The following is a 27,570-nucleotide window of genomic DNA, read 5'->3' as shown; positions in this document are numbered from 1 at the left end:
GTGGATGGCTACTGCTGCAGCTGAACTGCCTGAGCTCCCCTGACCTAGTGGAGAGTGTGGGTAACCACATGTCATCTCAGTAATTCACTGACATCCAGGGCCTAAGCAACCCAGCCTGAGACCCCTATAACTGAGTTTACCACCAAGGGAGGGAATGTTTGTCTTCCCCCTTCCAGAGACAGCTGAGCTCTTAGGGATCGATGCTGGTGGTGGGCACATAGCTAGGCGTAGTGGTACCTCAGTGGTAGAGCTCCAACTAGAGAGATGGCCAGAGACTAGGACTGCTGGCAATGCCTAGATGGCTGTGGACACTGGGAAACCACTTTCTTGAGGCCTCCCAAGATTATCTTGTGAAGGGAGTTCCTGTGCACATTCCTGCTCAAGCTGGTGAGATCCCAGTGTCAATGTGTACATGAGTCCATTTGTGCCCACCTGCCAGTGAGGGTCCAGGATACCTGGGCAATGCCAGGACTGGAAAGAATCTGCATTGAATTGTTTGAATGTCATCTGGTCCATACTGGATATGTGCTAAATGGGGACTTTACCACATTATCATGGTTTCTTAGTTCTGGGGTGAGTGCACTGAGGCCTCCTGGGATCCTGTTTTATTTTTTGTGTATATGTATATACATACATACATACACACACACACACACACACACATTATTGAAGGATAGTCAGTTCACAAGGTTGTGTCAATTTCTGGTGTACAGGACAATGCTTCAGTCATATATGAACATATATATATTTGTTTTCATATTATTTTTCATCGTAAGTTACTGTAATGTATCGGATATAGTTCCCTGTGAGATACAGCATGAACTTGTTTATCTGTTCTATACGTATAAATCTCTAGTTCCCAATTAATCCTTCCCACCCCTCCCCCATGATAACCACAAGTTTGTCCTCTATGTCTGAGAGTCTGTTTCTGTTTTGCAAATAAGTTCATTTGTCTCTTTTTTTTTAAGATTCCACATATAAGTGATATCATAGGTATTTTTCTTTCTCTTTCTGGCTTAACTTAGAATGACATTCTCCAGGTCCATCCCTCTTGCTGCAAATGGCATAATTTTATCATTTTTATGGCTGAGTAGTATTCCATTGTATAACATACCACTTCTTTATCCAGTCATCTGTCGATGGACATTTAGGTTGTTTCCACATCTTGACTATTGTAAATAATGCTGCTATGAACATTAGAGTGAATGTATCGTTTTGAATTAAGGTTCCCTCTGGATATATGCCCAAAAGTGGGATTTCTGGATCATAGGGAAAGTCTGTTTTTAGTCTTTTGAGGAATCTCCATACTGTTTTCCGTAACAGCGACACCAAATGACATTCCACCAGCGGTGCAGGAGGGTTCTCTTTTCTCCACAGCCTCTCCAGCATTTATCCTTTGTGTACTCCTGAATAACAGTTCTTCTGACTAATGTGAGGTGATATTTCATAGTAGTTTTGATTTGCATTTCTCTAATAATTAATGATGTGGAGCATTTTTTCATGTGCCTATTGGCTATTTGTATGTTTTCACTGGAGAATTGTTTGTTTAGGTCTTCTGCCCATTTTTGGATTGGGTTGTTTGTTTTTTCTTATTAAGTTGTATGAGCTGTTCATATATTCTGGAGTTTAGGCCCCTGTCAGTCTCATGTTTTGCAAATATTTTCTCCCATTCCATAGGTTGTCTCCTTGTTTTGTTTATGGTTTCCTTTGCTGTGTGAAAGCTTGTAAGTTTAATCAGGTCCCATTTGTTTACTTTTGCTTTGTTCTTCTATTGCCTGGGTAGACTGCCCAAGGAGAACATTGCTGAGATTTGTGTTGGAGAATGTTTGGCCTATGTTTTCTTCTAAGAGGTTTATAGTGTCTTGCCTTATGTTTAACTCTTTAAGCTATTTTGAGTTTATTTTTGTGTATGGTGTGAGAGAGTGTTCTAACATCACTGATGTTCATACAGCTGTCCAGTTTTCCCAACACCATTTGCTGAAGAGACTGTCTTTATTCCACTGTATGTTTTTGACTCATTTGTCAAAGATTAATTGATCAAAAGTTTGTGGATTTATTTCTGGGCTCTCTCTTCTGTTCCATTGATCCATATGTCTGGTTTTGTACAAATGCCATGCTGTTTTGATTACTATAGCTCTACAACATTGTCTGAAGCCTGGGAGGGTTATTCCTACAGCTTTGTTCTTTTTCTTCAGTATTGTCTTGGCAATTCTGGGTCTTTTGTGATTCCATTTAAATTTTAGGATAATTTATTGTAGTTCTGTGAAAAGTGTCCTGGGTTAATATGGATGGGCATTAAAACTGTAGATTGCTTTGTGTAGTATGGCCATCTTAACAATATTAATTCTTCCAATCTAAGAACATGGGATATCTTTCCATTTCTTTAAGTCATATTTAATTTCCTTAGTGTTTTGTATTTCTCCACATATGTCTTTCACTTCCTGGGTCAGACTTATTGCTAAGTATTTTATGTTTTTGGATGCAATTTTAAAAGGGATTGTTTCCTTACTTTCCTTTTCTGATATTTCATTGTTAGTGTAAAGAAATGGCACTGATTTCTGTATGTTACTCTTGTATCCTGCTACTTTGCTGAATTCTTTCATCAGCTCTAATAGTTTTTGTGTGGAGCCTTGAGGGTTTTCTCTATATAGTATCACGTCATCTGCATATAATGACAATTTTACCCATCTCTTCCAATTTGGATCCCATTCATTCCCTTTGTTGTTGTTGTTGTTGTTGTTGTTGTTGTTGTTGTTGTTGTTGTCTAATTGCTCCGGCTAGGACTTGCAATACTATACTGAATAGAAGTGGTGAGAGTGGGCATCCTTGTCTTGTTCCAGATCTTAGCAGGAAGGCTTTCAGCTTTGCACCATTGAGTGTTATGCTGGCTGTAGGTTTATCATAAGTAGCTTTTATTATGTTGAGATATGTTCCCTCTGTACCCACTTTGGTTAGATTTTTTACCATAAATGTTCAATTTTATCCAATGGTTTTTCTGCACCTATTGAGATGATCATGTGATTTTTGTCCTTTCTCTGTGGTGTATCACATTGATTGATTCATGTATGTTGAAATATCCTTGTGTCCCGGGGATGCACCCAACTTGATCATGGTGTATGACCTTTTTTTACATGTTGTTGGATTCTGTTTGCTAATGTTTCGTTGAGGATTTCTGCATCTATGCACATCAATGATATTGGCCTATAGCTTTCTTTCTAGGTAGTGTCTTGGTCTGGCTTTGGTACCAGGGTGATGGTGGCTTCATAGAATGAATTTGGAAGCATTTTCTCCTTTTCAATCTTTTGGAAGCGTTTGAGGAGGATTGGTATGAGCTCTTCTTGGTATGTTTGGTAAAATTCCCCAGTGAAGCCGTCTGGTCCTGGACCTTTGTTTGCAAGGAGGTTTTTTTATTGTTGATTCTATTTCACCTCTAGTGATTGGTCTGTTCAAATGATCTATATCTTCTTGGTTCAGTTTTGGTGGACTGTTTGTTTCTAGAAACTTGTCCATTTCTTCTAAGTTGTCCAGTTTTTTTTTTTATTGCCATACAGGTGTTCGTCTGGGATCCTTCTGGCTACACAAGGACTGCGCCAGGCAGATGGTCAGGAAGAATGATGAGAACATTGCTTCAAGGCTTATTGCCAGACCGCTAAGTCCTGAGTCAGCTAAGCAGAAAAGGTGAAATGTGTCACACGTGGAGATAAGATGACAGAAGCAGAGTTTGGAGCAATGTGCTTTGAGGATGGTGGAAGGGGCCATGAGCCAAGGAATGTGGGAGGCCCCTTAAAAACCAGAAGAAGAAAGGAAACATTCTTCTCTAGAGCCTCCAGAAGGAACGTGCCTGGCCAGCACCTATGTTTTAGACCTTTGACCATCAGAAACCTAAGATAATAAATTTCTGTAATTTTAGCCACCCAGTTTGAGGTTTGTCTCAGCAGCCCCAAGAGGGTCATACATGGGGCTTCTTGGAGATAGGGAATGTGCCAACATCCTCTCAGCTCCTCCCCTCTGTGGTCCCTGCCTGGAGTGCTCTCAGCCCTCCTCACAGTGTACCCACTCCTGGTTGCTCAAGGCCAGGGGAAGGCCTGGTCCTTGTCCACTCCAGGCCTCAAAGATTCACGCAGATGAGTCACATGGTTGCCAATAGTATGATGGATTCTGGGCCAGTCATGGGGAGATGGGAAGGGTTCCAATAGTCTTCTGGCCCCTGGGGAGCTCTCAGAAGCCAGAGGGAACCCCAACACTAATATTTCCCATGCGAAGTGAGCTGTGGTTTGCACTGCTGTAGAGACACAGCCAACTGTGTGTGTGTGTGTGTGTGTGTGTGTGTGTGCGCGCGCATGCACAGACACACTTGCATGTGTGTGTTGAGTGGGCCAGGCAGTGGAATCCACCTTGAGTGACAGGAAGGTCTAAGACAGGCCCAGAACAGGTACAATTAAGATAGAGGGGGGCAGACCAGGCCAGGAGAATGAAAGCCAACACTTGTCAAGCACCTACTGAGTGCCAGACACAGCTCGCAAATTGTTATAGGAACCTTATTAAGTGGAGGCTGTTAGCGACCCCATTTCATGGGTGAGGAAACTGAGCTGAGGCCACAATCCCAGTAAACAACAGATTAATGGCTGGAACCAGGCCCGTCCTGCCCCACAGTCTGAGTGCTGAGTGCCCCTGTGGCCCTTCTCTCCTCAGACCTGTTTCTGGGGGCCCTGTGCAGGGGGAGGGACACTTTAGGGGAGAGAAGAGAGCCCCGGGTTGCAGGGTGGGCGCCAGAGCAGGTGACGTGGCAGAAGATGAATCTAGAAGGAATCTCTCAGGTGGGCTTGGGTGACAGAAAGGCTGAGGGAGGCAGGAGGGGGTCACCTGCTGGGACTCCTGGGTGTCCAGCTCAGTGGTGTCCTCAAGCCGGGGGGAACTAGAGGAGCAGCGAGGTTGAGGGCCACTGTGCATGTCCGGCGGGCAAGCAGACAGAGGGCTCCAGCCCTGCGCTCCATGGGCTTGGCCTCTGCAGGGGAGGGCAGGTGGGGGACAAGGCTGGAAGTGGGGTCCAGGGTGACAGCCAGATGGGGACTTGGGAGGCTGAGTGCTGAGCCCTTTGTTTCACCTCTAGGTGCAGCTGACTCCGTCAGAAGGACAGGCCAGGCCAGACAGTCAGAAAGCCCACACCACTGGTTAGGGCCTGGGCACCGGGAAACCTGGGTCCGCCTCCTACCAAGGGGGCAGGTGGCCAAGCTTCCCCCTCGGGCTCAGCAGCTCACTGGGCCATCATGGAACCTGCCATCAGCGCGGCCCTCCCATGGGCCAGGCGCACCTCACCCCTCCCGTGTGGGTGTCCTGGGGTGCCACAGCATATCACCCCAAACTGAGTGACTCTGCAAACAACAGAAATGCGACCCCTCATGATTCTGGGAGCCGGAAGTCTGACACCAAGCGTCTCTGTGTCTGTCTCTGTTCCTATAAGAACACAAGTCATTGGATTCAGGGCCCACTGCAAATTCAGAGTGGTGTCATCTCGAGATTCTTATCTAGTCACATCTGGAAAGCCTCTATTTCCAATACAGGTCATATTCTGAGTTTCCAAGTGGATACAAATTTAGGGGACATTATCCAACTCATTGCACTATCCTTTCCATAATGCCACGAAGGAGGCCTCCGAATCCCACACTGCAAACGAAGACACAGGCTCAGGAGGTGAAAAGACCGCTGGAGGTCACAGGGCAGGGACACGTGGCAGAGCAGTGTCTCTAACTCCAGAGCCCAACACTCTCCCCTCCACCCCACGGTGCCGTCTGTGTGAAAGATGTGATGTGAGCATGGGAGGCTGGGCCCTGTGGGGGAGGCAGTGGGTTTGGAGTCAGGTTGGACTGCCTTGTTTTAGGGTACCACTTTCCTTCTCTGGGCCTGTCTGCCCACTTACAACATGGGGCACGACAAAGAGCAGAAAGAGAGCTTCACACTCCATATAACCAACAGCGGACTCATATCGGAATATAGAAAAATATACAAATATACCAAGAGCCCCTCAAGGAAAAGACAGACAGCCCAAGAGGAAGATGAGAGGGGAGAGAACTGGAAGGGAAGCTTTACAGAAGAAGACATCCAATGACAATAAACATACGAAAATACATTTAATGAAAATGAAGATTAAAACCACAATAAGATATCAAAATGAGAAAAGACGGAAAGTGCCAAGTGTCGGCGAGGACACAGAGCCTCACCCACTGCTGGAGGGGGGCCTGTGGCAAGCACTTTGGAGGTGTCTGGTAGCATCTGCCAGAGCTGAACACACGCATACCTCTTCATCCAACAGTTCTCCTCATGGGCTTCTATGGAATGGACTATATGAAACATTTGGAAGCGAAATGAAACGGACAGCTTGGAAACTGCTAGAATACCCATCAGAAGCAGAACTGACCACAGAATTCAGTGCCTCCAGCAGAGTCCTGGAAGGCGACGAGGATGAACAAACTAACTATAGGCAGCAGCAGGGATGCAGCTCACACACAGAATGTGACCATGAAAGACTGACAACTGGAAATAAATGCTACTTACAGAAAACCCATGATCTAATCTGAGGTGTTGCAAGTGAAGGTGGCGGTTTCCCCTGAGTGCTGGTGACTGGAAAGGGACACGAGTGGGGCCCCGGGGTGTTGGTCACATGTTGCGTCACTATGTGAAGATTCGCCCACCACTCACCTATGACAACACTATGAATGTACTTTTTTGTAAGTATGTTACACCTCAATCAAAACTGTAAAATAGGCCTCAAAAACAGACGCTGTCTGAGGTCCTGCCAGTAACGCCCTCAGGGACAATGGGCTCAGGAAGGGGCAGCCGGGGGAACGCTGCCAAGGGCTGGAGCCCCGGGAAGACACGGAGAGGGAGGAAGCAGGACGTCCTGGGGGTCTCCACAAGGAGAGCAGAGGCAACACCCCCCCCATCCCCAGGGAAACTGAGGCCCTGAGAACACGCAAGGGAGGAACAGAAATGGCCTCACTCACGCAGCAGATGGCCTTTCCTGTCGAGAAGTCCCCAGCACACAGCATCTCCTCATGCACAGAGTAGTTCCTGCCTTGGCCAACTCTTTGTTCATATAACATATTGCAGAACTTGTTCTCAACGAGGCTCACCTTCCCCTCCTGGAGACGGAAGGGCTCGAGCAGAGGCCCTGCGAGGACGAGGAGGAGTTGAGTGAACGGTGCTGCAGCTCAGCTCTGGGCTGCTCCGCGCTCCCCGCTCCTCCTCCCTGCTCGCCGCTGCGCCCCGAGCCCAGGGTTGTCTCAGCACAGCTGGGTCTGCAGCGCTGTTCCAGTTCTACCTCTGCCTAAGAAGCCCCCTCCTGTTTCCTGAACTCCTCCAAACTCAACCTATTCCCTCTACCTCCCTCATGGCAACAGACCACACCTCTTCTATTCCGCAAATCCCAACACATACCCTACCCGGGCGATCAGCAACCACTCACCAGCCTTCCTACCCTTTCTCAAACCATCCCATCCATTCTCCACTTGTCTATCACTAACCTTTCCTTCTACCCACCAATCCTCCCTCCATCTACCTAGCTCTCCTTTTGTCCTGTTCACCCACTCACCCTTCCATCCATTTGCCCATCCACCCATCTTTTGACCCATCTCTCCATTCTCCCCTCCACCTACTGATGCGTCCACTCACTCCATCTGTCTGCCCACCATCCTCTCACCTACGCACCCCCCATCTTCCCTTCCCCTCACTCATCCTCCCACCTCCCCCACCACAATCCATCCTCCCATCTGCTCACTCCCTTATTCATCTGTCCTCGTGTTTAGTGTCTTTTAGACACTAGTGATACAGAGGAACATACTCAGTTGGGGGAGACGGGGAAGTGAAGTGAATAGTAGAATGATTTTAGATCTAATAAGTGGTGTAAAGGCAACAGGGAGCTGTGGTGTTAGGGGCTGTCTATTTTAGCTCATGTGATCCAGTAAAACTCCTCAGAGGAGGAGCCGAGTTGTTCATGTAAAGGAATGAGTCCTGCCAAGATGAGCAAGTCGTGCCCAGGAGAGCAGGGAGAGCAAGCGGGGCTGGGAGCCCAGCCTCGGCGACGGCCCGATCAGGGAGTGGCTGTGGCACATTCACAGAAGGAAGGAGGCCTGCGGCTGGGCAGGCACGAGCAAGGGACGCAGCAGGAGATAAGCCCAGAGGGATGGAGGCTGTTATGCAGAGCCGAGGTAGGGCGTCTGGACCTTTTTCGAAGCATAAGTGAGGAGGCACTGAGGGTAGTGAGCAGGGGACTGGCACGACCCCTGCTCTGAAGCAAACATTCAGCTGGTGGGGACTAAAGCAGAGCACACAGGGTGGAGCTGGAGACCGGTCTGGAGGTGCAGGCAAGAATGACGGTCTCTAGGACCCAGGGGCAGCAGCAGAGCACCTGCCAGGGCCAGGCCCTGGGCACAGGCTGGGACATTAAACCAGCAAGACAGGGTCCCTGCCCTCAAGGGGAAGCAGTCTCTGTGTGTGTATTTGTGGATGTGAGCATGGTGTGTTGTGTTGGTGTGAGTATTTGTGTGTGTGTGTGTGTGTGTGTGTGTGTGCATGTATGGTGTGGGAATACTGGGGACCTGGTTGTCCTATGACAGGGAGAGTTACTGACACACTAACAGGTGCATCCTACCCAGTGAAGATAGGGTCCATCCAAAATGCCTGCAGCACCTCTGCTGAGAAACACTACCAAATAATTACAAATATATGTGCTTTTTCCACTTAATTTTGCACTGTAAGCATTTCCCCAAACCATGAACATTCCTTTCTTTAATAAAGACTCTTGCTTATAAATCTTTGCCTACACTTCTCCTTTTTCAACCCTAAAAAACACAAACTTTTTCCTGCATTATTCAGTTCACCGAATAAGCCTACAAAGTAGATAGTTGACCTGTGTTGGAAGGACAGCACAGCGAGCTTCAGAGAGGCCAAACACTCTCAGGTCATAATTATTCTAAGTTGATCCTGCAGGCTCAGAGGTCAGAGGTCAGAGTTCATAAATGTGTTTTCTCTCCAGTTTTCCTAAGTGCCTCCTATGGCAATGGGAAATAGGAGTGTTTGTCAGTGGCTTGGAATGGTCCAGGCCCCAGCCATGACTTCTGAGTTGAATCAAGTCATCTGACATCCATGGTTGATTAAAATCTTGGAGTCAAGCCTTAGAAAGACTCCAAGAACCCAATTCTTGAGTCCAAAACTCAGATTCCCAGACTTGCGGAGATCTGGACTCAGAGAGCACTGAAGCTTTAGGATCACACACTTTCAGAACTAGAACTAGACTAGTCCGGTCCTCTGGAAATGAGGCACGGCAAGCCAAGGTCCAGCGGCCACTTTGCCTGGGGACCCCTCTGTCCTTCTCCCCTCCCTGCCCCTCCTCCCCACCCTCATCTGCCCCCTGGCCTCTCCCATGCCCCCTTACTTTCCTCACTGAGCATGCCCCAGCCCGTTATCCAGCAGGACGAGTTACTGGGCAGCTGCATGCCAGGAGCTGGGAGGCAGGAGGGGATGATGTGGGAGGTGAAGTTCACAGGAAAGAGCAGCTGCAACATGGCTATGTCATTCCCAAAAGGGTGAAATTTATCAAAGTCTGGGTACACGATAATCTGGCTCACAGGTAACTTCTGGGTGTGCCTGGTGTGCTGGTACAGCTGGGTGTTTCCTAACAAAACCCGGTAGTTCTCCAGGACGTGAGATTTTCTGCAGGAGGAAGGGTGCGTGGTCACCATCATGTCTGAATGTGAGCCAGCTCTCTTTCCCTGCATCCTCATCTAACTGCCCACCCCTCTACCCACCAGGATGCCAGGCGGCTTTTGTCTCCCCATTTCTAATGGTCAGGAGCCCTTCTTTCTTGAGGCTAATTGATACTCTACTTACAACGTCAGCATATGGCTTCTCCATCACACCCATGAATTGTCAATGAAGTTAGATGACTGCCTAACACCATACACAGAAATAAACTCAAAATGGCTCAAAGACTTAAACAGAAGACCAGAATCTATAAACCTCTTAGAAGAAACCATAGGCAACACATTATCTCACATACATCTCAGCAATGTGCTCCTAGGGCAGTCTACCCCAGCACCAGAAAGAAAAGCACAAGCAAACACACACATGGGACCTAGCTGAGCTCACAAGCTTCCGCACCGCAAAGGGAACCATAAGCAAAACAAAAAGACAACCTACTGAATGGGAGAAAATATTTGCAAACGATTCGACTGACAAAGGCTTAATTTCTAGGCTACATAATCACCGCATACAACTTAATAACCAAAACACAAACACCCCAATCCAAACACGGGCAGAAGACCTGAACACGCATTTCTCCAGTGAAGACAAACAAATGGCCAACAGGCACACGAAAACAATGCTCAATATCTCTCCTTATCAGAGAAATGCAAATCAAAACTAGGAGGTATCACCTCACACACACAGTCAGAAAGTTCATCATTCAACAAAAGTTCACAAAGAAGAAATGCTGGAGAGGCTGTGGAGAGAAGGGGGCCCTCCTACACTGTTGATGGCAATGCAGTTTGGCGTAGCCGCTGTGAAAAACAGTTTGGAGATTCTTCCAAAGACTAACTAAACCTAAACTTGACAAAACATTTTGATCTCGGGGGCAGACCGACATGTTCCCAAAAGCCCTGGCCTCGCCGTTATTCCATCCTGGAGGGTCCAGGGCGGCCTGCAGTCGCCAGGCAGGCCCACCTAAGCAGGAAGGCCATGGCCTGAGGGCCAGTCGGAGGTGCTCCAAGGCCAGTCCGGCGCCCTCCCACCTCCCGAGACTGCTCCCGCTTTCCCAAACCCACGTGTGAGCAGCAATGAAGACACCGGGGTCCAGTGACTACTAATGGCGGGGGCGATGTACCACGAACCAGGGCGGCGGCCCCGGACCCACCTCAGGGGCCTAATGGGCCGCGCGGCCCAGGCCTCACCTCCACAGCCCTCCTTGTGCGCCTCCCCCGCGCAGCCCAGGCCGCAACCCACCGGCTCCCCAACCTGCGCGCCCCCACCAGCGCCCCCTTACCTGCCAGGTGACAGCAGCAGCAGAGGTGAAGGCACGAGGCGGCCCGGGCCCCGGGCCGTGTTCCTCCTCGGGGAGCTGGTCCAGGAGCACCCGGCTCTGGTCCAGCTCTACCCGGCTCTGGTCCAGCTCCCGCACACTCTGGGCGGGCTCCTGCGCCTTCGCGCGTGCGTGCGCGCTCCTGCACTTGCCCCCCCCCCCCGCCCCTCCCACCGGTAGCGGGAACGCTCGGGCTGGGGCTCCCGCACTACGAGACAAGGCCAGTGCCTCCGAGAGGGGCCGAGCCCCGCTATGCGAGGCCGGGCCGTGAGGCGGTAGGGCTTGTCCACCCCCATGGCCCAGGACAGGCCAGCAGAGTTCCCACCCCCAATGCCACCCACCCAGACACCGAGTGGGTAACAATGCACCTAGGCCTAACACTGAACGTTGATGTAAACCTGAATATAGCCCTAATTTCGAACCTAGCCTTAAAACTAAATATAGCCCTAACCCTGTACCTAGAACTAACAGTGAACCTAGCCTTAAGGCTGAACCTAGCCCCATTGTATAACATAGACCTAACACTGCACCTAGCCCTAATCCTTAACCTAGCCCTAACCTGCACCTATCCCTCACCCTGCATCTAGCCGTAACAGTGCACCTAATCCTAACCTTGCACTTAGCCCTAACCTTGCACTTAGCCCTGACAGTGAACCTAGCCCTAACCCTGAACATAGCCCTAAACCTTCCCATAGCAATACCCCTGCTCCTAGCCCTACCCTCAACCTAGCCGTAACCCTGAACCTAGCCGTAACCGTGCACCTAGCCCTAAACATGAACCTAGCCCTAACCCAAACAGAGGCCTAGCCCTGAACCTCGCCGTTACCCGGAAAGTAGCCGTAACCCTGAACCGAGCCCTCACCCAAACCTAACCCTAACCCTGAAACTAGATCCAACCCTGAATCTAGACCTAAACCTGAAACCAGCCCTAACCCTGGACATAGCCCTCACCTTGAAACTAGCCCTAAACCTGCACCTAGCCCTAACAAAGAATCTAGACCTAACCATACAACTAGCCATAACCCTACACCTAGCCCTAACCCTAAACCTAGCCCTAACACTGCACTTAAACCTACCCCTGAACTCAGCACTTACCCTGCAACTAGACCTAACCCTGGACGTAGCCATCAGTCTGCACCTTGCCCTGAACCTGAACATGGCCCTAAAACTGAACATAAACCTATCCCTGAAACTAGCCCTAACCCATAATCTAGACTTAAATCTGCTCCTAGCCCTCACCCTGAACTGTATCTAATTTTAATCCTAGCCCTACCCCTGCTCCTAGCCCTACCCCTGCACTGGGCCGTAACCTTGAACATAGCCCTAACCCTGCAACTCGTACTAAACCTGAAATGAAACAAGCCCTAAGACATCACAAAGCCCTAAACCTGCACCTAGCCCTGCCCCTGCCCCTAGCCCTAACCCTATACATAGCCCTATACCTGAACCTACCCCTAAACTTGAACCTGGTTCTAACCCTCAAACTAGCTCTAAGCAAACCTCAAACTAGCACGAACACTGAAACAAGCCGTAACCCTGAACCTAGCCCTCACCCTGCACCTAGCCCTAACCCTGAACCTAGCCCCCACCCTGCACTAAGCCCTGACCTTGAACATAGCCGAAACCCTGCAAATAGTACTACACCTGCACCGAGTCCTCACTCTGAACCTAGCCCTAACCCAGCACCTAGCCCTAACCCTCAACCTAACCCTAAACCTGCATCTAGCCCTGACAAATGCTAAAGAAACTTCTATAGGCAAAAAAAGGCCACAACTAGAAACAAGAGAACTATGAAATGGAAAAGCTCACTGGTAAAGGCAGACATACAAAAAACATAGGAAATGATGCACACACAAACTAAAAAGGTTAAAAGACAAAAGTAGTAAAATCTTCTATATCCACAGTAAGCAGTTAAAGGGATACACAAATAATTAAATGTAAAATATGATATCAAAAACAGTAATCACGAGGCGAGGAAAGTACAAATGCAGGGCATTTAAAGTGCATTTGAAATTAAGAGGGCAGCAACTTACAGCAATCATGTGTCTATACATAGACTGCTATACCAAGACCTCATGCGAACCGCAAACCAAAAATACATAACAGATACACACATAGAAGAGAGAATCCAAATGTACACTAAAGATAGTCATCAAATCACAAAAGAGAGCAAAAGATGAAAAAAAGACCTAAAAAACAAATTCAAAACAAATTAACAAAATGGCAGTAAGAATACACGTATCAATAATTACCTTCAACATAAACAGACTAAATGCTCCAACCAAAAGATACAGACTGGCTGAATGGATACAAAAACAAGACCTGTATATATGCTGTCAATAAGAGACTCACTTCAGGGCTAGAGTCATACAGACTGAAAGTGAGAGGGAGGAAAAAGGTATTTCATGCAAATGGAAACCAAAAGAAAGCTGGAATAGCAATATTTACATCAGGCCAAACAGACTTTAAAGACTGTTATAAGAGACAAAGAAGGACACCACATAATGATCAAGGGGTCAATCCAAGAAAAAGGTGTAACAATTGTTAATATACATGCACCCAACATAGGTGCACCTCAATACAAAAGGCAAATGTTAACAGACATAAAGGGAGAAGTTGACAGTAACACAATATATAGGGGGGACTTTAACACCAAACTCACACCAATAGGTCACCCAGACAGAAAATCAGTAAGGAAACACAAGCCTGAAATGATACATTAGGGGCTTAACTGGTATTTACAGGGCATTCCATTCCAAAAGCAGCAGAATAAACATTCTTTTCAAGTGACATGGAACATTCTCCAGGACAGATCACATCCTGAGCCACAAAGCAAGCCTAGACAAATGTAAGATATCTGAAATTATATCAAGCATCTTTTCTGACCACAATGCTATGAGATTAGAAATCAACTATAAGGGAAAAAAATGCAAAAATACAAATATGTGAGGCGAAGCAACATGCTACTAAACAACCAATGGATCACTGAAGAAATCAAAGAAAAAAATTTAAAAATACCTAAAGACAAACCAAAATAAAAACACGACAATCCAAAACTTATGAGATACAGCAAGAGCTGTTCTAAGAGGGAAGTTTATAGTGATACAAGTCTACCTCAGGAAATAAGAAAAATCTCAAATAAACAACCTAACCTTATAACCTAAAGCAATTAGAGAAAGAAGAAAAAACAAAACTCAAAGTTAGGGGAAGGAAAAAAGTCATAAAGGTCAGAGGAGAAATAAATGAAAGAGACTTAAAAAAAAAAGAAAGAAAAGATGAATGAAACTAAAAGCTGGTTCTTTGAAAAGACAAACAAAACTGATAAACCTTTAGCCAGACTCATCAAGAAAAAAGGGAGAGGGCTCAAATCTATAAAATCAAAAGTGAAAAAGCAGATGTTACAACTGACACCACAGAAATACAAAGGATCATAAGAGGCTACTATGAACAACTGTACCAATGAAATGGACAACAAGGGTTTTTTTTTTTAATAAATTATGCATGTTTCTTTCATTAACATCTTGGCAATGCTGTGGTAAGACTTTTTACATGGTGACAACCTGTGAACCCAGAAGGGTCTACCTTAGATTACGCCTTTCTTGAGGACAAGGATTAACCTCTCCTTGGTTAAAAATAAGGCAGCTCAAAGTTAAGTCAACATGATCAAAAACTACATCTAAATCAAACCACTTGACCGATAAGCACTGTGAATGGTTCAGAAAAGCCTACATATACTACAATTAACTGTTAAATTCAACACTGATGCCACTTTCTAGATAAGGCTGACGGTGGAATTCAGAGTGCTGCTGTCCCAGTCACCTGTCTGAGCTTCGGTGTCCACGAAACCCTCAACCACAAGAATATACGGACGCCGGCACTTGAGTAACATGATACAGCTCTTCTGGCAGGAACCATCACTGAGCGCTGCTCCCTCTACATTTATATTTATGTCATTAAGCACGCTTACAAAAGACACAGGTTCTTTAGAGGACAAAGAAACAGGACAAACTGCAAACAAATTTAATCGTAAACTGATCTGTGTTTATTGCTGACTCTAATACTGTTATCCATCAGTAACAATCAATGTTAATAATACAGAAACATTTTTAAAGATGCCTTAAAAAAACTGAACAGAGTTCTGCTTCCACGGATATAAAATTCTCCTACAGATAAGAATTATGAACAGTAGATGAAACATTTTAAAAAATGATCTGACGGCACTGGAATGCACACAAAGCAGGCAGAAACTGGAGGAAAATCAATACCAAGAAGATGAGAAAGATACTGGGTGCGTGTGTCCCCACTTGTTTTCTTTAATGGCTTTTTGTCTGAGGCACACCTCAGGGGGCTAACTAAAAATCCGAAAAAACAAACAAACAAAAAAACAAAAAACAAAGCTGCGGCCTTTCTGGCTGCAAATCAGAAGACAGAGCAGTGGCAAACAGATGAGCTAACAATGAGGAAGAAAACCCCAGAAAGGAAGGAGTCACAGAGAAAGCTCTGAACTCTTCATATAAATTCTATCCTAACCTGTGACTGACTCAGAAATGCACATTCAAAGAAGAATCCAAGTGCCCGTCTAGGCCCAAATGAACAGAACAGAGATTTCAGCCACTGCCCACTGCAAGAAGACAGGACTCAGAGCCTGAGCCCAGCTAACTTAACTGACTGCTACAAGAAACAAAAATATCAACACTCCTCAAAGAATAAGAGGATGCCGAGATCCTACAATGAACCATTCACAACACCCAGGACACAACCCCACGTTACTCGATATAAAACAGGAAAGTGTTACCATACTCGAGAGGAAAGGTAATCAATAAAGACAGGCCAAGATGACTCAGACTTAGAGCAGCAGACAGGATCTTACAGCCGTTAGCCACACTTAAGGTCAAGGCCATAGAGAACGTATGTTCAAACTGAACTCAGAAAAATACAAAATTTAGAAAAACAGGACATTTTAGAAAAATAGAAACTTCGAGAATTAAATGGAAATTTTAGAACTAAAATGTACAATATCTTAAAAAAATCACTGGCTAGGCCTAAAAGATTTGAGGTGACATAAGAGTCAGTAAACGTGAATATAGATGAACAGAAATCAAATTTCAAATCAAATTTGAAAAACAGGAAAAAAACTGAAAAAAATGAACACAGTCTTATGATCTGTGAGACAATATGAAAAAGTCTAACATACATGTAAGTGGAATCCCAGAATGAGTGGAGAGAAATGGGGTGAAGAAAAACCCAGCAAAAACCACACTAAGGTACAACACAATCAAATTGCTTAAAACCAATACGTATAAAGAGAAAAACTCAAGAGTAGCCAGGAGAAAACAAAACCAAACTCACACTACATACATCATACACCAGAACAACCATCCGAAGGCAGGCTGACTTCTCTCCAGGAAACACAGAGGCCAGAAAACACTGGAGTGCTATCTTTAAAGTACGAGAAAGTAAAGAAGGCAACCCAGAATTTCAATATCTAGAAAATACCCACAAAAATAAAGGAGGGGAAGAATAAAGGCAAAATAAAAACATTTTCAGAAAAATGAAAACTAAGCAAATTCATCACCAGCAAACTTGCACTGTAAGAATTAGTAAAGATTATGACTTGGGCTGAAGGAGAAGGTATCAGATGGATATTCAGGAGGAATGAAGAACAACAGAAATGGTAAATAAGTGAGCAAATATAAAAGATTATTTTCTCTAAATTACTTTAATATACATTTAGCTTTTTAAAGCAAAAACCATAGCACTGTATCGTGGGGTTTATAGCATACAGAGATATAAGGCATATGACAACCAGAGCAAAGAAGATTGGGGACAGTAAATTGGGTTATACAAGGCTCTTACATTTTATATGAAGGGGTACAATGTTAACTTAAAGAAGATCAAAAACATTGTACATTGTTGGAATACAACCGCGCCTCCCGGAGGGACTGCGCTGCCGCCGCTGCAGCCGCCGCCGCTGGCCGGAGGGAGCAAGGCCAGAGCCGCTCGGGAGAAACGCAGAACCTCCAGCTGCTCGGACAGGACGCCCCCTGCCTGCCTGACAAACTGACCTTCTGGTGGACGGAGGGAGGGGCGGGGCGGAGGAGGACGCCGGGGCGGGGCCGGGAAGCGTGCGCGCGGATTGGCTTTCGGGACCTCGGGGGCGGGTCTGGTGGCCCCACAGATTTGTAGCCTTTTTGTCTATTAGGATTAATTCTGGTGTGAACATTTGTATACAAGTTTCTTTTTTAAACCAAAAATGTTCATTGTAATTTTACTTGAACTTCATAGAAGAAAAAAACTAAAACAAAACTGGAGGAATCACCATATTTCAAATAAATGTATCTTTGTCATGGGAAATATTGTTGCGTAAAAGATCTCTATAAGGTACAAAGAGTTAATGATAAACAAACAAATAAATAAATAAAATTATGAAATGCATTAACAGGTTGTGAAATAAATTCAAGACATTTTGTGTTTTCTAAACACTGTGCTTCAAATTTAGACATTATCTATTGATTTCATTTTGAAAGTTTGACATTAACAGATTCTCTTCTACCACTGTTATTTCCAACTCAGATTTTGAATAGTTATATATATTTTAAAAACACTGTTCATGTTTACAATATTTCATGTCTAGTTGGGAACTATAATTCCTATGATTTCTAAAACTTTGTTTCAAATTTAGAACACATTCACAGTTTAAAGTTAAAATAACAAAATACTGTACATTGAGAAGTTTCACATCCACCCTCGTGACATCTTAATTCCCCCTGCCATTATTAGATAACTACTTAGTTTCTTAAATGATATTTCCAATGTTTCAGATACAAAAATGAAAATATACTTTATTTTCCACTTTTCTCACAATTATGCATTAGATCATGTGATTCTGCTGTGAACATTTGTATACAAGTTTTTGTGGGGAAATATGTTTTCATTTCTCATAGTTATGTACCTGAGATTGCCATGGCTGGGTTTTGATTCTTGAAGTAGCTAGAGGGCGAGGTTTACTTGTTCAAGATTGCCTCCCTGCAGGAGGAAGGCTGGCCTTCCTCAAGACTTCATGGGCACTGACCACAGCCGAGGCTCACAGCTGTCAAAGCTGGTAAGTGCTGCCCATTGACTCAGCCATGGATCTGCTGAGCATTACAGCTGTGATCACAGCTTGTGCCAGCCCTGACCAGCAGGAGAGAGGCTAGTGCTTCCCTCATCTGGAGTGCTCATCCCATGGAGAAAGCCGGACCTGGGGCCTGCATGTCACAGTGTTGGTTCTAGTCCCTGCCCACACTGGGCCTGGCCTTCTCTGATCGTACCGTATAAAGCATCTGCCTCCTTCTCCAATTCTCAGGACAGTGGTTTGCCCTGTGACCTCAGTTCTCTGATGGGTCTAGAAAGAGATGTTTCTTTTCAGTCTGTTCATTTTTTCTTGTTTTGAGGATGGGAGGGATGAATTCCAAGTTCCTCACACTCTAGACTAGAAACTGGAAGCCTATGATTTCTGTTAGTTTCTTCTTACCTCCGTAGCTTGTCTGTGTTTGACTTTGGCAATGAGCACTAGCAGCCCATGCCAGCACACCGTTTGGGAGGGCAGGGAGCCCCTGAACACAGATCTTTCAAGTCCCTCTCCCTGCCAGTGACTTCAGTGACAGGCCAGGCCCCACTCCCAGGCTAACTGGCTCCTTCTGTCCCCTGCTTAGCCCTTTCCCTCCACCCCTACCTTAGTCTCTCTGTTCAGTAGTGGGTATCTGGGGTATGCTCTTGGGACAGGTTAGAGTAAGCCTTCCCCAGGTGATGAGAGGAACTCAGACGGGGTAACAGGCATCTGGGTACAACATGCAGGAGTGAGAAGGACAAAGATGTTCAAGTTCTCTCAAGAGAGATCAAGTTTTGAATTCTTGTTCTACTACTTCCTACCTACGTCACCTCTGAAAAGCTACTTAAAACCTACTAGGCTTCAGTTTATCTTAAAAAAAAACAAAATAAAAACTAAAGCAGGATAATACTACTAAGCACTAAGTTGGTTTCAGGCCATGGGGAAACTGATTGGGCTGGAGCTGAAATTTGGTCAGTGTGTTGTGCAGATAAGATATATAGTGCGATCCCTTGGTTAGAGGTCAGAGCATACAAGATGGGCAGAGAATCACCTAACTTCAGGAACAGGGTATATGAAGGCCAGGCCCCTGGGGCACAGCCAGCCCAAGTCTGCTGTGGTTGGGCAGAGAATAGGAGTTTAGGGCCAGTGGATGGCTACTGCTGCAGCTGAACTGCCTGAGCTCCCCTGACCTAGTGGAGAGTGTGGGTAACCACATGTCATCTCAGTAATTCACTGACATCCAGGGCCTAAGCAACCCAGCCTGAGACCCCTATAACTGAGTTTACCACCAAGGGAGGGAATGTTTGTCTTCCCCCTTCCAGAGACAGCTGAGCTCTTAGGGATCGATGCTGGTGGTGGGCACATAGCTAGGCGTAGTGGTACCTCAGTGGTAGAGCTCCAACTAGAGAGATGGCCAGAGACTAGGACTGCTGGCAATGCCTAGATGGCTGTGGACACTGGGAAACCACTTTCTTGAGGCCTCCCAAGATTATCTTGTGAAGGGAGTTCCTGTGCACATTCCTGCTCAAGCTGGTGAGATCCCAGTGTCAATGTGTACATGAGTCCATTTGTGCCCACCTGCCAGTGAGGGTCCAGGATACCTGGGCAATGCCAGGACTGGAAAGAATCTGCATTGAATTGTTTGAATGTCATCTGGTCCATACTGGATATGTGCTAAATGGGGACTTTACCACATTATCATGGTTTCTTAGTTCTGGGGTGAGTGCACTGAGGCCTCCTGGGATCCTGTTTTATTTTTTGTGTATATGTATATACATACATACACACACACACACACACACACACACACACACATTATTGAAGGATAGTCAGTTCACAAGGTTGTGTCAATTTCTGGTGTACAGCACAATGCTTCAGTCATATATGAACATATATATATTTGTTTTCATATTATTTTTCATCGTAAGTTACTGTAATGTATCGGATATAGTTCCCTGTGAGATACAGCATGAACTTGTTTATCTGTTCTATACGTATAAATCTCTAGTTCCCAATTAATCCTTCCCACCCCTCCCCCATGATAACCACAAGTTTGTCCTCTATGTCTGAGAGTCTGTTTCTGTTTTGCAAATAAGTTCATTTGTCTCTTTTTTTTTAAGATTCCACATATAAGTGATATCATAGGTATTTTTCTTTCTCTTTCTGGCTTAACTTAGAATGACATTCTCCAGGGCCATCCCTCTTGCTGCAAATGGCATAATTTTATCATTTTTATGGCTGAGTAGTATTCCATTGTATAACATACCACTTCTTTATCCAGTCATCTGTCGATGGACATTTAGGTTGTTTCCACATCTTGACTATTGTAAATAATGCTGCTATGAACATTAGAGTGAATGTATCGTTTTGAATTAAGGTTCCCTCTGGATATATGCCCAAAAGTGGGATTTCTGGATCATAGGGAAAGTCTGTTTTTAGTCTTTTGAGGAATCTCCATACTGTTTTCCGTAACAGCGACACCAAATGACATTCCACCAGCGGTGCAGGAGGGTTCTCTTTTCTCCACAGCCTCTCCAGCATTTATCCTTTGTGTACTCCTGAATAACAGTTCTTCTGACTAATGTGAGGTGATATCTCATAGTAGTTTTGATTTGCATTTCTCTAATAATTAATGATGTGGAGCATTTTTTCATGTGCCTATTGGCTATTTGTATGTTTTCACTGGAGAATTGTTTGTTTAGGTCTTCTGCCCATTTTTGGATTGGGTTGTTTGTTTTTTCTTATTAAGTTGTATGAGCTGTTCATATATTCTGGAGTTTAGGCCCCTGTCAGTCTCATGTTTTGCAAATATTTTCTCCCATTCCATAGGTTGTCTCCTTGTTTTGTTTATGGTTTCCTTTGCTGTGTGAAAGCTTGTAAGTTTAATCAGGTCCCATTTGTTTACTTTTGCTTTGTTCTTCTATTGCCTGGGTAGACTGCCCAAGGAGAACATTGCTGAGATTTGTGTTGGAGAATGTTTGGCCTATGTTTTCTTCTAAGAGGTTTATAGTGTCTTGCCTTATGTTTAACTCTTTAAGCTATTTTGAGTTTATTTTTGTGTATGGTGTGAGAGAGTGTTCTAACATCACTGATGTTCATACAGCTGTCCAGTTTTCCCAACACCATTTGCTGAAGAGACTGTCTTTATTCCACTGTATGTTTTTGACTCATTTGTCAAAGATTAATTGATCAAAAGTTTGTGGATTTATTTCTGGGCTCTCTCTTCTGTTCCATTGATCCATATGTCTGGTTTTGTACAAATGCCATGCTGTTTTGATTACTGTAGCTCTACAACATTGTCTGAAGCCTGGGAGGGTTATTCCTACAGCTTTGTTCTTTTTCTTCAGTATTGTCTTGGCAATTCTGGGTCTTTTGTGATTCCATTTAAATTTTAGGATAATTTATTGTAGTTCTGTGAAAAGTGTCCTGGGTTAATATGGATGGGCATTAAAACTGTAGATTGCTTTGTGTAGTATGGCCATCTTAACAATATTAATTCTTCCAATCTAAGAACATGGGATATCTTTCCATTTCTTTAAGTCATATTTAATTTCCTTAGTGTTTTGTATTTCTCCACATATGTCTTTCACTTCCTGGGTCAGACTTATTGCTAAGTATTTTATGTTTTTGGATGCAATTTTAAAAGGGATTGTTTCCTTACTTTCCTTTTCTGATATTTCATTGTTAGTGTAAAGAAATGGCACTGATTTCTGTATGTTACTCTTGTATCCTGCTACTTTGCTGAATTCTTTCATCAGCTCTAATAGTTTTTGTGTGGAGCCTTGAGGGTTTTCTCTATATAGTATCACGTCATCTGCATATAATGACAATTTTACCCATCTCTTCCAATTTGGATCCCATTCATTCCCTTTGTTGTTGTTGTTGTTGTTGTTGTTGTTGTTGTTGTTGTTGTTGTCTAATTGCTCCGGCTAGGACTTGCAATACTATACTGAATAGAAGTGGTGAGAGTGGGCATCCTTGTCTTGTTCCAGATCTTAGCAGGAAGGCTTTCAGCTTTGCACCATTGAGTGTTATGCTGGCTGTAGGTTTATCATAAGTAGCTTTTATTATGTTGAGATATGTTCCCTCTGTACCCACTTTGGTTAGATTTTTTACCATAAATGTTCAATTTTATCCAATGGTTTTTCTGCACCTATTGAGATGATCATGTGATTTTTGTCCTTTCTCTGTGGTGTATCACATTGATTGATTCATGTATGTTGAAATATCCTTGTGTCCCGGGGATGCACCCAACTTGATCATGGTGTATGACCTTTTTTTACATGTTGTTGGATTCTGTTTGCTAATGTTTCGTTGAGGATTTCTGCATCTATGCACATCAATGATATTGGCCTATAGCTTTCTTTCTAGGTAGTGTCTTGGTCTGGCTTTGGTACCAGGGTGATGGTGGCTTCATAGAATGAATTTGGAAGCATTTTCTCCTTTTCAATCTTTTGGAAGCGTTTGAGGAGGATTGGTATGAGCTCTTCTTGGTATGTTTGGTAAAATTCCCCAGTGAAGCCGTCTGGTCCTGGACCTTTGTTTGCAAGGAGGTTTTTTTATTGTTGATTCTATTTCACCTCTAGTGATTGGTCTGTTCAAATGATCTATATCTTCTTGGTTCAGTTTTGGTGGACTGTTTGTTTCTAGAAACTTGTCCATTTCTTCTAAGTTGTCCAGTTTTTTTTTTTATTGCCATACAGGTGTTCGTCTGGGATCCTTCTGGCTACACAAGGACTGCGCCAGGCAGATGGTCAGGAAGAATGATGAGAACATTGCTTCAAGGCTTATTGCCAGACCGCTAAGTCCTGAGTCAGCTAAGCAGAAAAGGTGAAATGTGTCACACGTGGAGATAAGATGACAGAAGCAGAGTTTGGAGCAATGTGCTTTGAGGATGGTGGAAGGGGCCATGAGCCAAGGAATGTGGGAGGCCCCTTAAAAACCAGAAGAAGAAAGGAAACATTCTTCTCTAGAGCCTCCAGAAGGAACGTGCCTGGCCAGCACCTATGTTTTAGACCTTTGACCATCAGAAACCTAAGATAATAAATTTCTGTAATTTTAGCCACCCAGTTTGAGGTTTGTCTCAGCAGCCCCAAGAGGGTCATACATGGGGCTTCTTGGAGATAGGGAATGTGCCAACATCCTCTCAGCTCCTCCCCTCTGTGGTCCCTGCCTGGAGTGCTCTCAGCCCTCCTCACAGTGTACCCACTCCTGGTTGCTCAAGGCCAGGGGAAGGCCTGGTCCTTGTCCACTCCAGGCCTCAAAGATTCACGCAGATGAGTCACATGGTTGCCAATAGTATGATGGATTCTGGGCCAGTCATGGGGAGATGGGAAGGGTTCCAATAGTCTTCTGGCCCCTGGGGAGCTCTCAGAAGCCAGAGGGAACCCCAACACTAATATTTCCCATGCGAAGTGAGCTGTGGTTTGCACTGCTGTAGAGACACAGCCAACTGTGTGTGTGTGTGTGTGTGTGTGTGTGTGTGCGCGCGCATGCACAGACACACTTGCATGTGTGTGTTGAGTGGGCCAGGCAGTGGAATCCACCTTGAGTGACAGGAAGGTCTAAGACAGGCCCAGAACAGGTACAATTAAGATAGAGGGGGGCAGACCAGGCCAGGAGAATGAAAGCCAACACTTGTCAAGCACCTACTGAGTGCCAGACACAGCTCGCAAATTGTTATAGGAACCTTATTAAGTGGAGGCTGTTAGCGACCCCATTTCATGGGTGAGGAAACTGAGCTGAGGCCACAATCCCAGTAAACAACAGATTAATGGCTGGAACCAGGCCCGTCCTGCCCCACAGTCTGAGTGCTGAGTGCCCCTGTGGCCCTTCTCTCCTCAGACCTGTTTCTGGGGGCCCTGTGCAGGGGGAGGGACACTTTAGGGGAGAGAAGAGAGCCCCGGGTTGCAGGGTGGGCGCCAGAGCAGGTGACGTGGCAGAAGATGAATCTAGAAGGAATCTCTCAGGTGGGCTTGGGTGACAGAAAGGCTGAGGGAGGCAGGAGGGGGTCACCTGCTGGGACTCCTGGGTGTCCAGCTCAGTGGTGTCCTCAAGCCGGGGGGAACTAGAGGAGCAGCGAGGTTGAGGGCCACTGTGCATGTCCGGCGGGCAAGCAGACAGAGGGCTCCAGCCCTGCGCTCCATGGGCTTGGCCTCTGCAGGGGAGGGCAGGTGGGGGACAAGGCTGGAAGTGGGGTCCAGGGTGACAGCCAGATGGGGACTTGGGAGGCTGAGTGCTGAGCCCTTTGTTTCACCTCTAGGTGCAGCTGACTCCGTCAGAAGGACAGGCCAGGCCAGACAGTCAGAAAGCCCACACCACTGGTTAGGGCCTGGGCACCGGGAAACCTGGGTCCGCCTCCTACCAAGGGGGCAGGTGGCCAAGCTTCCCCCTCGGGCTCAGCAGCTCACTGGGCCATCATGGAACCTGCCATCAGCGCGGCCCTCCCATGGGCCAGGCGCACCTCACCCCTCCCGTGTGGGTGTCCTGGGGTGCCACAGCATATCACCCCAAACTGAGTGACTCTGCAAACAACAGAAATGCGACCCCTCATGATTCTGGGAGCCGGAAGTCTGACACCTAGCGTCTCTGTGTCTGTCTCTGTTCCTATAAGAACACAAGTCATTGGATTCAGGGCCCACTGCAAATTCAGAGTGGTGTCATCTCGAGATTCTTATCTAGTCACATCTGGAAAGCCTCTATTTCCAATACAGGTCATATTCTGAGTTTCCAAGTGGATACAAATTTAGGGGACATTATCCAACTCATTGCACTATCCTTTCCATAATGCCACGAAGGAGGCCTCCGAATCCCACACTGCAAACGAAGACACAGGCTCAGGAGGTGAAAAGAACGCTGGAGGTCACAGGGCAGGGACACGTGGCAGAGCAGTGTCTCTAACTCCAGAGCCCAACACTCTCCCCTCCACCCCACGGTGCCGTCTGTGTGAAAGATGTGATGTGAGCATGGGAGGCTGGGCCCTGTGGGGGAGGCAGTGGGTTTGGAGTCAGGTTGGACTGCCTTGTTTTAGGGTACCACTTTCCTTCTCTGGGCCTGTCTGCCCACTTACAACATGGGGCACGACAAAGAGCAGAAAGAGAGCTTCACACTCCATATAACCAACAGCGGACTCATATCGGAATATAGAAAAATATACAAATATACCAAGAGCCCCTCAAGGAAAAGACAGACAACCCAAGAGGAAGATGAGAGGGGAGAGAACTGGAAGGGAAGCTTTACAGAAGAAGACATCCAATGACAATAAACATACGAAAATACATTTAATGAAAATGAAGATTAAAACCACAATAAGATATCAAAATGAGAAAAGACGGAAAGTGCCAAGTGTCGGCGAGGACACAGAGCCTCACCCACTGCTGGAGGGGGGCCTGTGGCAAGCACTTTGGAGGTGTCTGGTAGCATCTGCCAGAGCTGAACACACGCATACCTCTTCATCCAACAGTTCTCCTCATGGGCTTCTATGGAATGGACTATATGAAACATTTGGAAGCGAAATGAAACGGACAGCTTGGAAACTACTAGAATACCCATCAGAAGCAGAACTGACCACAGAATTCAGTGCCTCCAGCAGAGTCCTGGAAGGCGACGAGGATGAACAAACTAACTATAGGCAGCAGCAGGGATGCAGCTCACACACAGAATGTGACCATGAAAGACTGACAACTGGAAATAAATGCTACTTACAGAAAACCCATGATCTAATCTGAGGTGTTGCAAGTGAAGGTGGCGGTTTCCCCTGAGTGCTGGTGACTGGAAAGGGACACGAGTGGGGCCCCGGGGTGTTGGTCACATGTTGCGTCACTATGTGAAGATTCGCCCACCACTCACCTACGACAACACTATGAATATACTTTTTTGTAAGTATGTTACACCTCAATCAAAACTGTAAAATAGGCCTCAAAAACAGACGCTGTCTGAGGTCCTGCCAGTAACGCCCTCAGGGACAATGGGCTCAGGAAGGGGCAGCCGGGGGAACGCTGCCAAGGGCTGGAGCCCCGGGAAGACACGGAGAGGGAGGAAGCAGGACGTCCTGGGGGTCTCCACAAGGAGAGCAGAGGCAACACCCCCCCCATCCCCAGGGAAACTGAGGCCCTGAGAACACGCAAGGGAGGAACAGAAATGGCCTCACTCACGCAGCAGATGGCCTTTCCTGTCGAGAAGTCCCCAGCACACAGCATCTCCTCATGCACAGAGTAGTTCCTGCCTTGGCCAACTCTTTGTTCATATAACATATTGCAGAACTTGTTCTCAACGAGGCCCACCTTCCCCTCCTGGAGACGGAAGGGCTCGAGCAGAGGCCCTGCGAGGACGAGGAGGAGTTGAGTGAACGGTGCTGCAGCTCAGCTCTGGGCTGCTCCGCGCTCCCCGCTCCTCCTCCCTGCTCGCCGCTGCGCCCCGAGCCCAGGGTTGTCTCGGCACAGCTGGGTCTGCAGCGCTGTTCCAGTTCTACCTCTGCCTAAGAAGCCCCCTCCTGTTTCCTGAACTCCTCCAAACTCAACCTATTCCCTCTACCTCCCTCATGGCAACAGACCACACCTCTTCTATTCCGCAAATCCCAACACATACCCTACCCGGGCGATCAGCAACCACTCACCAGCCTTCCTACCCTTTCTCAAACCATCCCATCCATTCTCCACTTGTCTATCACTAACCTTTCCTTCTACCCACCAATCCTCCCTCCATCTACCTAGCTCTCCTTTTGTCCTGTTCACCCACTCACCCTTCCATCCATTTGCCCATCCACCCATCTTTTGACCCATCTCTCCATTCTCCCCTCCACCTACTGATGTGTCCACTCACTCCATCTGTCTGCCCACCATCCTCTCACCTACGCACCCCCCATCTTCCCTTCCCCTCACTCATCCTCCCCCCTCCCCCTCCCCAATCCATCCTCCCATCTGCTCACTCCCTTATTCATCTGTCCTCGTGTTTAGTGTCTTTTAGACACTAGTGATACAGAGGAACATACTCAGTTGGGGGAGACGGGGAAGTGAAGTGAATAGTAGAATGATTTTAGATCTAATAAGTGGTGTAAAGGCAACAGGGAGCTGTGGTGTTAGGGGTTGTCTATTTTAGCTCATGTGATCCAGTAAAACTCCTCAGAGGAGGAGCCGAGTTGTTCATGTAAAGGAATGAGTCCTGCCAAGATGAGCAAGTCGTGCCCAGGAGAGCAGGGAGAGCAAGCGGGGCCGGGAGCCCAGCCTCGGCGACGGCCCGATCAGGGAGTGGCTGTGGCACATTCACAGAAGGAAGGAGGCCTGCGGCTGGGCAGGCTCCAGCAAGGGACGCAGCAGGAGATAAGCACAGAGGGATGGAGGCTGTTATGCAGAGCCGAGGTAGGGCGTCTAGACCTTTTTCGAAGCATAAGTGAGGAGGCACTGAGGGTAGT

General features: G+C 46.4%; 2 protein-coding genes across 3 annotated transcripts in view; one reads left to right on the top strand and one right to left on the bottom strand.

The window, feature by feature from the left end:
• LOC140694577 (uncharacterized) overlaps nucleotides 1–27,570 on the top strand; it is a 365,332-nt gene that overhangs the window by 174,555 nt on the left and 163,207 nt on the right. The window lies entirely within an intron of this gene.
• LOC140694580 (putative serine protease 47) lies at nucleotides 732–9,908 on the bottom strand. Its single transcript, XM_072957742.1, has 2 exons — nucleotides 9,431–9,908; nucleotides 732–7,168 (listed from the first exon to the last, which is right to left on the bottom strand). Exons 1-2 carry the CDS (start codon nucleotides 9,777–9,779, stop codon nucleotides 6,735–6,737), a joined length of 783 nt encoding a protein of 260 aa, XP_072813843.1. The 5' UTR covers nucleotides 9,780–9,908; the 3' UTR covers nucleotides 732–6,734.

Source organism: Vicugna pacos, unplaced genomic scaffold (assembly GCF_048564905.1).
Source record: "Vicugna pacos unplaced genomic scaffold, VicPac4 scaffold_40, whole genome shotgun sequence".
Lineage (NCBI taxonomy): Eukaryota > Metazoa > Chordata > Mammalia > Artiodactyla > Camelidae > Vicugna > Vicugna pacos.
This window is presented reverse-complemented; position numbering and strand designations above follow the sequence as displayed.